This window comes from Orycteropus afer, unplaced genomic scaffold, assembly GCF_000298275.1.
Source record: "Orycteropus afer afer isolate SDZICR_OR568_19922 unplaced genomic scaffold, OryAfe1.0 scaffold00254, whole genome shotgun sequence".
In the NCBI taxonomy this organism is placed as follows: domain Eukaryota; kingdom Metazoa; phylum Chordata; class Mammalia; order Tubulidentata; family Orycteropodidae; genus Orycteropus; species Orycteropus afer.
In genome coordinates, this window is record NW_006921841.1 from 1997684 (window position 1) to 2014354 (window position 16671).

The window sequence follows — 16671 nt, forward strand, 5'->3', positions numbered from 1 at the left end:
GATCATTAAAGGGATAGTGTGGAAAGAAGGAAAGGACAAGAGAGACTGGTCCAGGTTCAGATTGACCTCAAATTGGGAGATGCAGCAGACATGATGGATCTGGACTTGGGCAAGGAGACTTTGAGTTTCATGATATTTTTGTGGAAAAGATGGAGAAACATGGGCTGAATGATAGTTTATTTAAGACAGATTTCTATGTGGCTGAAGAATTACACAAAATATAACTATGTCAATCTGAAAGCATGTTTTTAGTAATATGCCAAAGAACTCTGTCCTTAATACTGTCCTATGCAACTTTTCTACCACCTTTAATGAAAATCTTCTAGAGAAGAGGTTGGTAAACTTTTTTCTGCAAAGTGCCAGATGGTAAACATTATTGGTTTCCTGGATCACAGTCTCCATTGCTTATTTTTCTTACCTCTTCTTTTCTTTTATTTTTTTAACCATTAGAAAATGTTTACAACTATTATTAGGTTAAGGGCTACACAAAACCAGATGACAAGCCAGATTTGCCCCATGGGTTTGCTGATGCCTGTTCTATCAATCATCACCCTAGAGGATGACATGACAAAGTATCTTGTTCAGCAGGTCAGAGACCATAGAGACACAGGAGCCTCATGCCACTTTATACTGCAAAGGACCCTGAAACCTAGAGATCATCTGATAAAAAATTTAATCTATTCTATGGATAAACTGGGATAGTCTGGTAGTATAGGTTGGGAGAAATACAATAGAAATAAATATATGGCTTTGTACTTGAAACCCAAAACTCCAATTACATGAGTACAAGACAGGCATTTATGGTTTGATATACTCTACTGGGGAAGAATGCACTTTTAGCAATAATCAGGCAAGCATAGGTCAAGAGCATGAAGTGATTCCAATTTCTGCTATCCAGAATAAGATAGCACCATTCAACTTCTTACCCTCCAATAATTTATCAATAATAACTGTTATCACAGGTGAGCAATGCTGAAGAAATTCAAAGTACTTAAACTATAGGACCCTACCACAGGGTTTTAGAAACTGCAAAACACAGTAATGGGAAGACTGAGCTGGTTCATAGTTTGTAAAGCCTTGATAGTCCATTAAGACGTAAAGGAGAAAAGAAGTCATGTTCATGGTACCTATGGCTACTTGGACACTAGAATGAATTACATTCATGTGTTTAATTCTCCTTGTAGGTCAAAAAGTGAAACATTTAGTCTGTATAAGGGACTATTCATTTTTTTTCCCAAGCAATAGTCCAATATCTCAAAGAAGACACTATTTAGGAAAGAATGCACTGTCATTATACCAGATAAACAATGTATTCTCAGATGGAAATTGGGGAACTCCATCCTTGCATTGTGCTTAATTCTATATTTCTGGATCTTCCCTGGGTCTAACTTTGTCCTCCACAGACATATAGACTAAATGTAATCCTTTTTCTATAACACAATCTTAAAATAATTGAAAAATACACATTCCCTAAATCTTTGCTGTTTCCAAGAAAAGACTACTGATTTCTTTTACAGTTCATTAAATATCACACATGCCATAGTTTTCAAATTCCTGCCATACTTTAAGAGAACAATTTAGAGTGAAAAAAAAAAAAGAATTAATGTATGGTTCCATATGCTCCTATGGAGGCAAAGTATATTATCTATCTATCTGTGTATCAATCTTCCCACCTATCTGTCTATCTATCCCCAGGCAAGCCACCTGAAAGATGTCCAGGAATTTTGCACAACTTATCCAAGACATAACCCTGGAAACTGAAAGGTCCAGGATTATGACTTAAGCCTTTTGAGTTCTGAGCCCATGCTTTCTATAAGCTGTGTTAAAGGCCATTCCACTAAAAAAGACACAGTGTGATATGGTCTCACAATATAGCAACAGAATTTTCAGGAGCACATAGCAAAGGATAAACTTGCTAAGTTCTCATGAATACAAATGATAGGAGAAACAGAATGAGAGGAGAAAATGTCAGATATAAGAATATTTTCTTGATTAAAATTCTCTTGGTTCGTTTACCCCCTAGTCTTCTATCGCAACCCATCCTGAAATTCCTAGTGGAACTCTCTAAGAGGTAATAATATTTACTAAATACAAATTTAGAACTATTGAGTTCATACTGCTCCCAGAGTCCTTCCCACAGACCTGTATTTGAAGCTGGTATCGTGGGTGGGCAATTGTCCTTTTCACATGTTCCCATCATTGAAGTTAAGGTCATGGTAGGAACTCCATTACTACCTGAGAACACACAAAGTAGAATATGGTATAGAAACACATATAAAAATTAAAAGAAATAAATGTCAAAGTTTTAAGAGAATATAAATAAAAGCCACTACTATTCCAGCTTAGCACCTGACTATATTCCTAAAGTCTTTTAATAAGGGAGTTTAGAACTCTGAACACATTTTGTCTATTGAAGCAATTTTATAGAGAATAGGTTTATGGGCCAATCCACTAAAAGCCTTTTATACCTTTAAAGTGGCTAAGATAAAGTATTAATAATGCCATAGCCTTTAACCATCATGTGTAACAATGTTTCTATGGTCAAATACATTCAGGGTTCTGACTTGGGATGCCAGGAACATATTTTCCCCAATGCAGTTGGCACTTCCTGAGCTCAAAGCCACTGGTCCTAATGGCTGAGGTAGAGACTGTATGAGTGTTGGTAGTTCTAATAGTAAGGAATGGGGCTCCTGGGACTAATGGCATAAAATGTCTCAGGGAAGCGAGAATCTTCGGCCAAATGACAACTTTCCTTTTCTTCCACAGTCCACAGGGGTCCATTTGATGGCTGGCTCTCTACTTATCTCCCGGGCCCAGAATGGAAGAGAAAATAGTGACAATTTCTTTCCTACCTGCATGAAACAAAGTTTTATAAGACTTTTTTTTCTTTTGTTTGTTAGTAACAAATACAGAGTCAAGAAGTTCCTCTCAACCCTATTTTTCACATACAGCCATCAAGAAAAGTCCATAATATGGGGGAAACAAGAATAAGTTTGTTTTTATATAGAAAGGGCTGAAGTTATATTCAAGCACATTTCAGAGAAACAACAACCAAGATTACCCTGATTATTGGATTTGAGTTAAAGTGGCAAAAGGGAGGTAGAGTTAGAAGGAAAAGTAATGAGATGGGTCAGGGCTAGATTTTCTGGCAACAGCTGCTCTGGAGCTGAGAGTGCTAGAGCCCCCTCTAGGAAAGAGAGGCCACAGAATTTACTGCCTTCGTTCCCTGTGCCCTGACAAGAGCATGTGAGGGGGAGAGGGGGAGTATATCACTGTCACCACTAGCTTGGGGGTGGGGTGAGTGTCAGGTGGTTAGAAAGGGAGTGAAGTAGAATTATTGAGTGGCGGCCATTCCTTTACTTTACAAATTTTTAGTGAGGTGCCTGCTGGACTCTGAGGGTCAGAAGGCAAAGCCTTGGAGAATCAATACCTAATAAGATATCATATACATGCATGTGTATATGTGTGTGTGTGTGTGTGTGTATAGTATTTCCCTATACACATTATTAACAGCTAATATATAACCTGAAAGTATTTCACATTCAAGAGTTCTTAGTAGTAAACAAGACCATGTTTTCAAAGGAATGAAAGAAACATTTCCTTATTTAGTGTTTATCTGTAATACAGTTGACAAACTATGTACAGGTCATATCTGCCATCAGAGAAAGCTCATTTAGTGGTAATAGCAATACCTGTAGTAGGAGTTCTGTTTTTCAGCCTATCCACTTCCATAGTGAAGTCATCCTTCAAAAAAAGAAACCCAATAATGGAAAACAGGTAGACAAGGATGAGAGCAAGGACTGCAGTTAGAATAATGGAGCGGCCATTCCGTGTGACACTTTTTATGACATTGAGCAGAGTCTCTTCTCTGTACACCAAATCAAAAAGCTACAAAAATAAAGAAGAAAGAAGAAAAGATAATATGCAATAGAGCAAAAAGTAAGTGAACATAAAGGTAATTACAAATACAAACCTAAACCATTCTAGTTTATCCGTGAGAAAACAACCACCAAGATTATACCTTGAAAAGGAACTAAAATACATATTTCTTCTCTATTCAGAATGTATTAAAATACTGTTTTGCAAAAAAGATAAATCTGAACAACATATAATGTGCATCTTTTAGCTTCATAAATCATATGATCTCAATTTTGTACAAAATTATAAAAATAGCATAGCTGCAAATTTCAATTTTATTTTTTAAAAGTTATAATAATATAAACATTTTAGCTATTTATTCCTTAATTCTAATCCTATTGCAGTTGCCTCTGGAATATGTAAAATGGCTAAAGTGTAAATGCTGAATTAGGTCCACTAAAGCGATGAATAGTTGGCAAATTCATTAAATGTGCTGTTTCATATATATCTCTTCCCAGGGTTAATTATTTGCTTGTCTCATTAAAGCCTATGCGGTTGTTTCATCAAGGGATTAGAAGTGAAGTTACAAAAACAGTTTTAGGATCCTGGTGCAATAGAAAAAGTATGAATCAAATCTTGGAAAAATGCAAACATCTTTCTTTACTAAAGTAATATAATGAGGGCAAAACCTATCACGTTGGTATATGCTTTTGGAAACAGAAGTATAAACAAAAATGTAATACACAATTTGGCTAATTCACTTCCTCTAATGGTGCATTAATTACCTTTTTGTCATTATTACCAGAAAATGTATGCAGTAGTTAATAACATCGGTAGTCAATGCCAAGAACAATTTTAATGATTTAATTATTTTATTGCTATATTATAAAGTTGAAAGCATACCTTAGAGCAAGTACATGTCTTATTGAAAACTAGTTGAAAGCAATAAATTGCCCTTCATTTAAAGTAAGGTATAAATATTTGTTTGAAAATGAATGGTATTTTTTTAATTGGAATCATGGGAGTTTATCACCTGCTACCTTGTGGGCAGTGGTTAGACTTTCTGAACTGGATAAAGCAATCAGGTATCAGTGTTACATATCCCCACAGAAATATTAGGCTCCTGTCCTCTGTTCTTCTGAGTACTGAGGTTCATATAGCTATTTTTAAATTTTAATGTAGCTTTGCAGATAATTTCTGTATAGATATTAACTTATTTACTCACCTTAGGAAACTGGTGTTTTAAAATAGTCAAATAAAAACAATAATGTTTAATTATTTTGCTATCTGTTTATCTCTTAGAGGAGCAACAACCTTTAGATATAAAGTCAGTGTTCTTCAGTACAAATTAACTAGTGCAAATTCAACTCTCAAATGTTGACAGTGTTGCTTATTTAATTTACTTATGCATTTAGTTGACAATGAGATTTTCTGTTGCTTAACTCAATAGTGGCTGAAAGAAAAGATCTGGTAATGTGCTCTAGGTTAGCTCTGGGGAAAGTACATTGCTTTCAGAAACCTCTGGAATGCTTGCCAAAAATGCATATTCATGGTTCCCATTCCATACCCATCAAATCCAAGCCTTTGGGAAACAAAGTGGGGTGACACTCTGGACAGGTGGATGGTTCTTTCTGTTTATTTCTGAGAGATAAATCTAGAGTATGGTTTTTATGATTTTAGATCAAGGACTGACATTTGTGAGCATAACAGTAAGTCATATTCAAATATGCTTTAGAATATAAAAATATTTTTCAAATACTTTAAACACAATTTTTAGTATTATGTACATTACAATATTCCTCTAGTACTCGAAACGTCAGACTAGACTACCTTTATTTCTTAACCAACTCAGTGTAAACAAATTAGCATTAGTAATAAAAGATTTGCAAGATTAAAGATCAGAGGAAAATAACACTAGAAAACAGGGTTAAGTAACATAAATTAAAATTAACATTACCAATAATAGTTTATATAATAATTCTAATATACCTTTATTTTTCAAATACCTCTCCTTGAAAAAACAAAGATTCATAATTTCACATGTTTCATATCATGTCTTTAATGAATCTGGATATTACTAGTTGTCCTTACTCTCCCTATCCACTTCATAAACAGGAAGGTTTAAAGTTTAAGCACATTATAGAATTATAGAATATTATATATCACAATCAGGGTATGAGAATTGGCTACAAAAAGACTTTATATGTCACAGGCAAGTAAAAGAACTGTATTCTACCTCATGAATCAGGCACAAAGAGAATTATTTGGATCCTTAGAATGGTGATGGGGAGGTGGGATCTACTTTTTGATTGCTAAATGATGTAACTTAACTCCTGGAAGATAGTTTTGTATCAAAATATAATAGACAAATCCACTCTCCATTGCAGTTATTTTATGTGTTTGAGGGTCAATGGAAAATCAGCCTCTCTTCAGTCTTCCTACATGGGTGGGCTCTGTAACAGGGAGCCAGGAGGCATTGGATTGGTTCTTCATGACCAAAACAAACTGGGACAGCATAAGATATTCAGATCTTCATTTGGTTTTGGTAATAATCTTATTGGTAGCATTCCCCATAGCATGTCAACTATGAGCTGGAGATATAAATAAATTGTTCCTGCGGTGTCATGATGCTAACATGCTGCACCTTTAAGTTTCAAAGCATTATCATGGAGTCATATTGACTTCTCTACTGGTTTGTAGCTATAAAACTGTATATAAGTATAAAGGAAAACTAATAACCAGCAAAAATTCTACAATTAATTGAAAAAAATATGTTTAAGGAAGTAGAGATAGAGAGGTAAATTTAACAATAATGGCATATTAAGCTTGAAATTATACTGTTGTTGTTAGGTGCCACTGAGTGTCACTGCCAACTCATAGCGACCCCATGTACAACAGAACCAAACCTGCCCTGTCCTGTGCTATCCTCACAACCATTGCTATGTTTGAGCCCACTGTTGCAGTCACTGTCTCATTCCATCTCACTAAAGGTCTTATACTACTGTACTTAAAACAACTTACTGTCTCTGTTAGGTTGCCATGCTGCTTACATACCATTCTAAAAATATATACGATACATACAATGTAAATAAAATTAGTCATTGCGGTATCCATAGAAGTACATCCCTATCTTTTTTTTTTTTTCCCCAATCTCAACTCTGTTGGAGAATCTCTAAGTGTAAACAGAAGTATGATTTGGCAAAAACCAAAAAACAGGCTGTCGTATGACGCAAGTGTCAAGAGGTAGAGTGGTTAGTTGCTTCTTAGACTGGAAATAAAGAATTCCACCACCTATGTAGTTTTTCAGAGAAGAAGACTAAAAATAATAATAATTCATGCTTTTCCTCAGGAACTCTAAAAATAACATCTCTTGTCCTAAATGCCAGGCCCTACTTAAAAAAAAAGAAGAAGAAGAAGAAGAAAAAGGCATAAGGAGAAGAAGTATTGTATATTTTGGCAGCAGAAATTCTCTGCATAGAGATGTACTCACCAGGAAGCTATAGAAGAATTCATGGACAAAGAGGCCCAGCATGCAAACCAGGACATATGCCACGTGGTAGAGAAAGGCCATATCCAGGATGACTGCACGGTACCCTCGAGTGAACGTGCCACGGTTTCCGACAAAACTCACCAGAAATACTATTTTATTACAGAGCTGAGGGAAAGAAGACATTAGATTTACTGCCTTATTTATTTTGAAACACATGTAAAGCAGGACATTGACAAAATGTATTGTCACAAAGGTGTGATTTTCTTTTATGATTTCTTATTTCGTAATTTTTCAGCATTGTTGACAAATCTGCATGTAAATATAATAGATGCAAAAGTTGTATTCTGTGCATTTGCAATAAAAGAGAGGAGAATGATTAAGAGCCCAGCTCTGCAATCAAGACAACCTGAATTTAAATCCTCCCTGTTCCCCTTACTTCAGCATGATTTACGTCAAGTGACTTCATCTCAGTAGGTAGGTCTCAACTCTTTCTTCTGAAAAACTGGAATAAAAGAATTCCCACCTCATAGAACTCTTTGGAGGATTAAGTGGCATAGTGCATATGAAGCACTTAGGACAAAGACCCTTTAAATGTGCTACTTTTATTATTCCGTAACACAAATAACACATTAAATATTTCTATTATAAAAAAATGTAACAAAAAACTCTTTCAGAAAACTTTCAAAGATTTGTCCTTGATCTCCCTCCTCATGCTAACTTGCTCTGTTGAGTATTATTTTAAACTAATTTGCCATTAAAAAGTTGTTTTTGCATTTATTTTATACACATAGAAAATATACATATGCATACACACATAGATTAAAATATATGCATATATTTTTCCTAAGCTGTACATGTGGTAATTATTCAATAAATATTTTGGAGTATTTAGTATATACCTATGATCATGTAGATTATATTCAATATACATTTAAAATGACCTTTTGGGGCATAATTTTGGGATACAGAAATTTATACTGACAGTCTTACAAAAACAATGATCTGTGCCGTGATTTCCAAAGAACAAAGTTTTATCATAAAACTTGTTGTTCTAGAATATTTAGTGTAGTTCTATTTATTTAGTTAGTTCTAGAATAACTGCCAGAAGGCTGGCGGTTCAAACCCACCAGCCACTCCTCGGAAGGAAGGTTGGGCAATCCTACTTCCGTAGTGATACTGCCTCGGAAACCCAAGGAGGGGTCGCTATGAGTCGGGGCCGACTCCACGGCACATAACAACAACAACAACAGAATAACTGCACTATTTGCAAACTGAAGGGACAATTATGCTGATTAGTCATCAAGGAAAGAATTACAGATTCTAAGATTTCATAGTTTCCTCTTCAAATCAGTCAGAGTTCTTTAGATTATCTAATGACTCCCTATTTGTCTTCATATGTCTAAACCTATTTTTTTGGGAAAAAAAGGCTGCTTTTTGCAACACCGTTGACTTCTAAAAATTATTTATTAAGGATGTTACTTTATTCCCATTTTAAGTAATGTAAGAAGGGGCATAACACTTTGAGACAGAAGTGAAATTTGAGAAGTTGGCACTTCTTTTCTTTCAACTTTCTGATGCCCAAATCAATACGGATGAAATGAGAAATTGGTTATTACTGCATGTTGTGAAGACAGCCAAACCAAATCAAAAACAAAAACTAGAAAGTCCAAATCTTTCTCAAATTTTGCCCATGCTGTTTAACTGTCCTCTCATCACTCAATGTTATTACTTAGTTCATCAACTTGTTGACAATTTGAATAACGTCAAACAGAAAATCTTACTTCAGTATTTATGTTTCATCATTACCTGTTGATGCTATTATTAAACATAGCTGGCAGTATAATGTATGCCTTTATATTTACTGTCCAAGAGTAAGTTTCATATTATCAGAAATTATTTCTGAAAAACAGAGAATGTAAGTTTCTGATATAGGGTAGTATGTGACAAAAAACACCCATGAAAATGATGGAAAAGAAAATGTCTGAGTAAAGTAATACTCAGTAAAGACAACGCAATGCACTGCCATGGAGCTGGATCCAACTCATAGCGACCCCTCCTTGGGTTTCCGAGGTGGTGCCACTACGGAACCTTCCTTCTGAGGAGTGGCTGGTGGGATTGAACCACCTGATTAGCAGTCAAATGCCTTAGGCACTATGCCACCAGAGCTCCCCAATATTCAGTAGTTTACTCTTTAAATTATTTGCAGTAGCTATTATGTGAATTTACTTTACTAATTTAGACTTGTCAAAAATTCACTGCCTTCTAGTAGATTCCGACTCACAATGACTCCCATTGGGTTTCTGGGGCAGTAAATCCTTACAGAAGTAGATTGCCCCATCTTCCTTCCACAGAGCAGCTGGTGGGTTTGAACTGTCAACCTTCTTGTTAGCAGTCAAATTACCCACTATAATTCATCATATGAAATACAAATATGAAGTTCTATAAAAAATAAACTTAAAAATTGAAATCATAACTTTCAGAAGGACAAATGAAATGTATAAGATAAATTCCTTCCAATTTCCACTGCTCTAAACTGAAGCACAGTGGCTAAAGCACTTGACTACTAACCAGAAGGCTGTGGTTCAAACCCACCAGCCACTCCTCGGAAGGAAGGTTGGGCAATCCTACTTCCGTAGTGATACTGCCTTGGTAACCCAAGGAGGGGTTGCTATGAGTTGGGGCCGACTCGACGGCACATAACAACAACAACAACAACAAACTGAATCACAAAAACTATACAGGAAAATGACTTGTAAATCTTATCCCTGAAGAAAAGCAATACGTTGGATTCAAGTCCTCAAAAAAGATCTTCAGTTCTCAAACAATGCAAAAGCACAGATACATTTCTGCCAAAAAGGGCATCTGCCATTTTCATAAGAAAAATAAAGATTTGACTTATTTGTTTTCAGTTATTTTATTTATTTATTTTAACTTTCATCTAAAGCTTGATGGATGTTTGTTTTTTTGACCAAATTTCAAAGGACTTAGAGTAGAATTGGTATTGTGGTACCACCCACAGAGATCAGTAACAAGAAAATTGTTGCCTTTGTTTTGAAGTACTCATACCAAAAAGAAGTAAGTGTAAGGTGAAGTGATTGGGTTAGGAAAGAGGTTGAAATCTGGTTTCTCTTGTGCCATGACCCCAAAATTTACAAATTGTTTTCTACAGCATTTTCCATATGAGCTGTGAATTTTGTGCGAGGAATGAGAAGTTGCAAAATATTCTCCCTTTTTAATACTTTTAATTCCCTAACATATTTGCTTCCACCAGAAGCCCTGGTGGAGCAACAGTTAAGCACTCCTCTGCTAACCAGACGGACAGTGGTTTGAACCCACCCAGTGGCTCTGCAGGAGAATGACCCAGCAATCTACTCTCATAAAGATTATAGCCAAGAAAATCGTGTGGGTCAGTTCTACTCTCTCACATAGGGTCGCTGTGATAGGAACTGAATTGACAGTGCCCAACAACAACCAGTCTTTTATTTGTCAATAACATTATATAGGCAGTCATAGTTTGTATGGCAAAGGTTGAGTAGGCAACAATAAATAGAGGTTATGGGAGCTGGGCTGGAGCCCTGGTGGTGCAATATTTATGTCCTTGGTTGCTACCCAAAAGGTCAAAAGTTCAAGTCCAGTGGTCCAAACCCACCAGCGTGGGGGAAAGATGTGGCAGTCTGCTTCCGTGAAGATTACAGCCTTGGAAATTCTATGGGACAGTTCTACTCTGTTCTGTAGAGTTACTATGAATTGGCATTGACTCAACAACAATGGGCTTAACCATATAATCATCTAAAATGATGATTTTATGTTCAAAATGCTCTAGACAAGTAAGCCATTGCCATGGAGTTAATTTTAACTCATAGCAACCCTATAGGATAGAGTGGAACTGCGCCACAGGGTTTCCTAGGCTGTAATCTTTACGAGGAGCCCCTGGTAGTGCAGTGTTAAAGCACTGGGCTACTAAATGAAAGGTGGAGGTTCAAAGTATCAGCCATTCCACAGAAGGAAGTTGTAACAGGAGGAAGTTGTGGCAGTCTGCTCCCATAAGATTTACAGCCTTGGATACCCTGTAGAGCCACATCTTTCTCCCGTGGTATGGCTGGTAGGTTTGAACCCATCGCCCTTTCACTTAGCAGCCACATGTTTAACCACTGAGACACAAGAGTTTCTTTGAGAGCTGGGCAAGGTGGTTAAAAGGCTATGCTTTCCTGAGCCAATGTGGAAAGTACCCTGAAGTCAGCACACAAATACCATCAATATAAATGATCATGACCACTTTATACTTTTGCCTTTCTCCATCTATTCTTCAAAACTGCTGCTGATATATTTATTTGTTGTTGAGGGTGGGGAAAACAAGGTGAAGGTGGAGCAAAAAAAGTGAAGGTGGGGCAAAAAAAAAAAAAAGAAAATTGCAGAGGGAAATGGCACCAGTGGAAGCTTTCTGCAGAGTCTTTTAAAAGTGATACAACAATCCACATTACCAACAGGTCTTCTAAAAAAGAAAGCAAAACTAATATCCATTTGTCAATTAATGTATATAAAACAACTTCATTTATTTAAATTAGGTAAATTAATTATTTTCATATATACTTGATGATTCATTGATTAGTGTAGTATAGTGGAAAGATACTGGATCAGGAGTTGAGCCATCAGGGTTCCAGCCTAGGATACTTCTGTCACTCCTTCTGACCTCTATACGACTTCATTTCTTCATTTATAAATAAAATGCCTAGAAGTTAATAATCCTTAAGATGTCCCATAGCTCTAGAATTCTACACAGTCTTAAATTTCACTATTGTAAGTGATCCTAGAAATGTATAGCTGCTATGTGTTTACTTTTACATCATTCTTTGGTCTTACTTGATGCTATGTTCCTGATGAAGAATTCTATCCTCATCTTATGTTGTTCCTATGGGAAAACCTGACCTATTTTTCAGGAATAAAATGTAGTTCAAAAAAAAAAAAAAAAGATTATCTGTCTACTTATTTATTGAAAAGTAAAATATCCACTAAACTCCATTTGCTTCTTTCCTCAAAATGATGAAGCTAAGTTCTGGCATATATATTCCTATATTACAATAATTGTGAGAAAAACAAATGATTTAAAAATACTATTAAATAACCTGGGAGCTCTGGTAGTGTAATGCCTAAGGCACTTGACTGCTAACCAGAAGGCTGGCGGTTCAAACCCACCAGCCACTCCTCAGAAGGAAGATGAGGCAATCTACTTCCGTAGTGATACTGCCTCAGAAACCCAAGGAGGGGTCGCTATGAGTTGGGTCTTACTTGACGGCATGTAACAACAACATTAAATAAGCTACATATTTCCAGGCACTATCACAAAAAGTAAAATATACTGTAGACAAGAAAAGTTCAGAAGATAGAAAATCCTTCATGAGTATATACTGCATTATCATTATTTTGCATTATAACTAAATTTCTAAAAATCTAAATAAAAAATAGTGGCATGGTTAAACAAACTATATAACATCCATATGACTGGAAATATTATATAGTTATTAAATGAGGTTCCCAGAGAATTTTAATGACATTGAGTAAATACTAAATTATGTTAAATATAAAAAATGTGTTTATGTTTCCCAAAATAACATATTAATTTCACAGCCAATAACTAAAAATGCAGCGCAAGAGTAGGAAGATAATGTACTAGGTTATAAAATATGTTTCGTAAGAGAGAAATTTTCATTTCTGAAACACCTCAAATATTGAGATAACCTGTGTCAAGGTAGAGAAGCCAGTTACAATCCAGGTAAAACTTTGTTTTTTGGAACAAAGATAAAGAGCATTTAAGTGAACTCTGGTGGCATAGTGCCTAAGGCACTTGACTGCTAACGAGAAGGCTGGTGGTTCAAACCCACCAGCCATTCCTCGGAAGGCAGGTTGAGCAATCTACTTCCATAGTGATACTGCCGCAGAAAACCAAGGAGGGGACACTATGAGTTGGGTCCTACCCAACGGCACATAACAACAAGTTTCATAATAAGCAAAAACCAGTAATAATAAGTGCTCAGAAAACAAGGTGAAATTTTTTCTCCCACTTGATCCCTTTTCCGCAAAAGGAGCTATCTATTTTTGGTTAACACTGTAAAAGACACTAAGTCCAGAAACAACTCTCGGGGAACCAAAATATAAACAGCATTATGATCAGGAAAGCAATGGTTTGCAATTAAATAGTGTTTCACCCAGGAGATGCTTGGTAAATGGCAGCTATTGTTGCTAATATTATCATTCTCACTATTGCTGCTCTTTTCTATCTTCCACACTAATTGTCTGAACTGGTCTTCTCATCATTAGACCATCTTTCACATCTTCATTTTATTCAGAAGAAAAATAAAATTCAGAGGCTCACTGATTTGCTTAAGGTCTAGCATTCTGATTCTCATTAAGGTTAAACTGTCAAGTAGATTTTTTTTCCTGTTTCTGAAACTATAATTTAGCACAGAGTTATATCTGTTACAAAGTACAAACCTTTAAATATATATAAGTGATTTTGTAAATATTTAATTACTGTGTAAATGACTTACTCTAAAACCTAAGGCAAAACATGATTGATATGTTTTCATTAACAATTTTTCTTTTTCTATCTCCCAGAAAGTGATAAACCATACATACTTTTTAATGAACTCACTATGTTAAAAGTGAAGATTAGCATTCACTAAAACTTTTTAATTAATTCATAAAATATAAAATTACAGATGACAACTTTTCTATTAATAACTAAAATATCAAAATTATAATTATTCCATCCAATTTGGCTGTCCAAAATCTAACATGATTATTTGGTCAAAATGTCCTAGACTGGTAAATCAGAATGTACACTGGGGGATGTGCAGATGCTTAATGCTGCGTAAGGCTATAAGAGTACCTACAGCGTCACACAGTTAATAACGCAGATAGGAATCATGTCCGGCAAGATGGCGGACTAGGCAGAAAGACTTCACAGACCCTATCCAACAAAGAAAAGGGAAACCAATTAACACAGATACAGAAGATAATCCTGGACCCCTGAACCTTGAAGGGAAGGATATAGAAATGGACTAAACTGCAACTACCAGAAGAATTTGCATGAAAACACAAAAAAAGGAGACATATGGAGCTGCGGTCTGGCAGCGATCCTGAGTGATCCCGATGTCACAGACATCTTGGAGATTCCTGAGAGGTGGTAGGACCTAAGAATTAACCTAAAAATCAGCCCTTCTATCCAGGGACTGCACGGAAGACTGTGCATGGTGGCTGGGGAATAAACAGAGAAGGTGAAGAGAAAGGCAGGCTGAGCTGCTGACTTTTGCTGGTCTGGAGGGCGCCATCCATTTTGAAGGATTAAAAGCGGCTTCACTATTTTGGATATTTAAAGAGACAGTGCTCTGGCAGATTCCTGGGGCTTGAGAACATGTTCTGCTTTCCAGCAACCCCAAGGACATTCCAGACTGAAAAGGTACGACATTCCTCTTGTTACTCTTATACCCCACATCCGCTTGGTGAATGGAGGTGTAGCCATCCCCCACTACCACCTACCTTCTGGGCCCACAGGAACTCCATCACAGTCTGTGTGCTCAGATGGAGCCTGGGTGCCCTGCCCTGTCTTCCACCAATTCTTTTCTCTCTCTCTCTCTCTTTTATTTTTTTTTTTTTTTTGCTCTTCTTTTTCTGATGATTAGTCTGCTTGTATTTGTCCATTTAAAAAAAAAAAAAACTATTACTATTAATACTTTTGTACTTTTTATTATTATTCTTAATCTTCCCCTCCCAGGTCCTAGTTTTCAGCATTTTTTCTTTACACTGTTCCTGGTTGAATTTTTTTTTTTTATTTTAAGGTTTTCTCCCGCCCCTTTTTTCTCATGGTTAACCTCAATCCTTGTTTTTCTTTTTGCATTTTTCCCATTTTTTTTTCCTTCATTATTCTCCTTCTCTACTTTTTTCCTCTTAGTGCCTTATCCCCAGATATTACAGTTTTTCTTGCTTTTTCTTCTTCTTTTTCCCTTTTTTCTTTTTTTGGCTACTGTTCCTGTGTGATTACCTGGTGTGTTTTTTGTCCATGTACTTTTAGTTTTTTGATGGTTATTCAATTGTAATTTGTGTCTAACTGAGTGGGAGACAACAACAGTTCCCACAAGACACAACTACACCCACACCTCCTGCAACTTCACTTACTGAGCGAGAGCTACTACCTCCTTCTCCACCAATGTGCCAATGATAAAAACCACCAAGAACAGCCTGAATCACCCTTGGCTGCTCTTCACAAACAGTTAACAGAGATCTAAATACAACAATGCTATGATGCCTCGGAGACAATAGACCATCACAGTCCACACAAAGAAGCAGGATAAAGAGGTAGATACAAGGGAGTAGGATACAAACCCAGAACATATCCCTGAAGAAGCAGCAGCACTGGAATTCTCTGATAAGGAATTCAAAAGAATTATATTTAGGTATTATTCTGGTGATAGAATGCTCCTTGGAAGCAAGAATGGCCAGACTTTGTCTCATCTATTTTGGTCATGTTGTAAGAAGGGACCATTCCCTGGAGAAGGATGTCATGCTTGGTAGGGTGGAGGGTCGACAAAAGAGGGGGAGGCCTTCAACGAGATGGATTGACATGGTGGCTGTGACGATGGGCTCAAGTATAGCAGGGATTGTGAGGCTGGCATGGGATCAGGCAGTGTATTGTTCTGCTGTGCATGGGGTTGCTATGAGTTGGAAATGACTCGACGGCACTTAACAACAACAACAAATTTAGGTATCTTCAAAGGATTTGAGAGATAGACCAAAGAAAACACAGAAAAAACCCAGGAGGAATTTTGGAAGAAAATGCAAGAACAAAATGATAAAATAAATGAAAAATTAGAAATGATTCTAAATCGACAGATAGAAATCCAGAAGATTAATGCTAAATTGTCAGAAATAGATAACACATTGGAAGGGCAAAGGAGAAGAACTGATGCAATGGAAGATAGAATTAATGAGATTGAAGACAAATACCTGAATACTTCTTTGGAAAGGGATCAATCAGAAAAAAATTAAAACAAAATGAAGAAAGCTTAAGGTTCATGTGGGATTCCATCAAAAGGAATAACTTACATGTCATGGGAATTCCAGACCAGGAAGAGAAAAATAAAGCCACTGAGAAAATTGTCCAAGATTTTCTGGAGGAGAACTTTCCTGATATGATGAAAGATGAGGATATATCCATTCATTCAGGAAGTCCAACAAACCCCAAACAGGAAAGACCCCAAAAGAAAATCACCAACACATATCATCATCAAACTCATCAAAACCAAAGACAAAGACAGAATCCTGAAAGC

The 16671-nt window shown here is 36.3% G+C and overlaps 1 protein-coding gene across 1 annotated transcript in view; it reads right to left on the bottom strand.

Moving 5' to 3' along the window:
* Positions 1-16671, bottom strand: part of ITPR2 (inositol 1,4,5-trisphosphate receptor type 2) — a 724583-nt gene that overhangs the window by 81127 nt on the left and 626785 nt on the right. Inside the window, exons 50-52 of the mRNA XM_007949781.2 lie at positions 7349-7513; positions 3693-3888; positions 2143-2235 (exon numbers count right to left, since the gene is read on the bottom strand). Of these exons, the coding sequence (XP_007947972.1) occupies positions 2143-2235; positions 3693-3888; positions 7349-7513 (454 nt within the window). The remainder of the gene's footprint in view (positions 1-2142; positions 2236-3692; positions 3889-7348; positions 7514-16671) is intronic.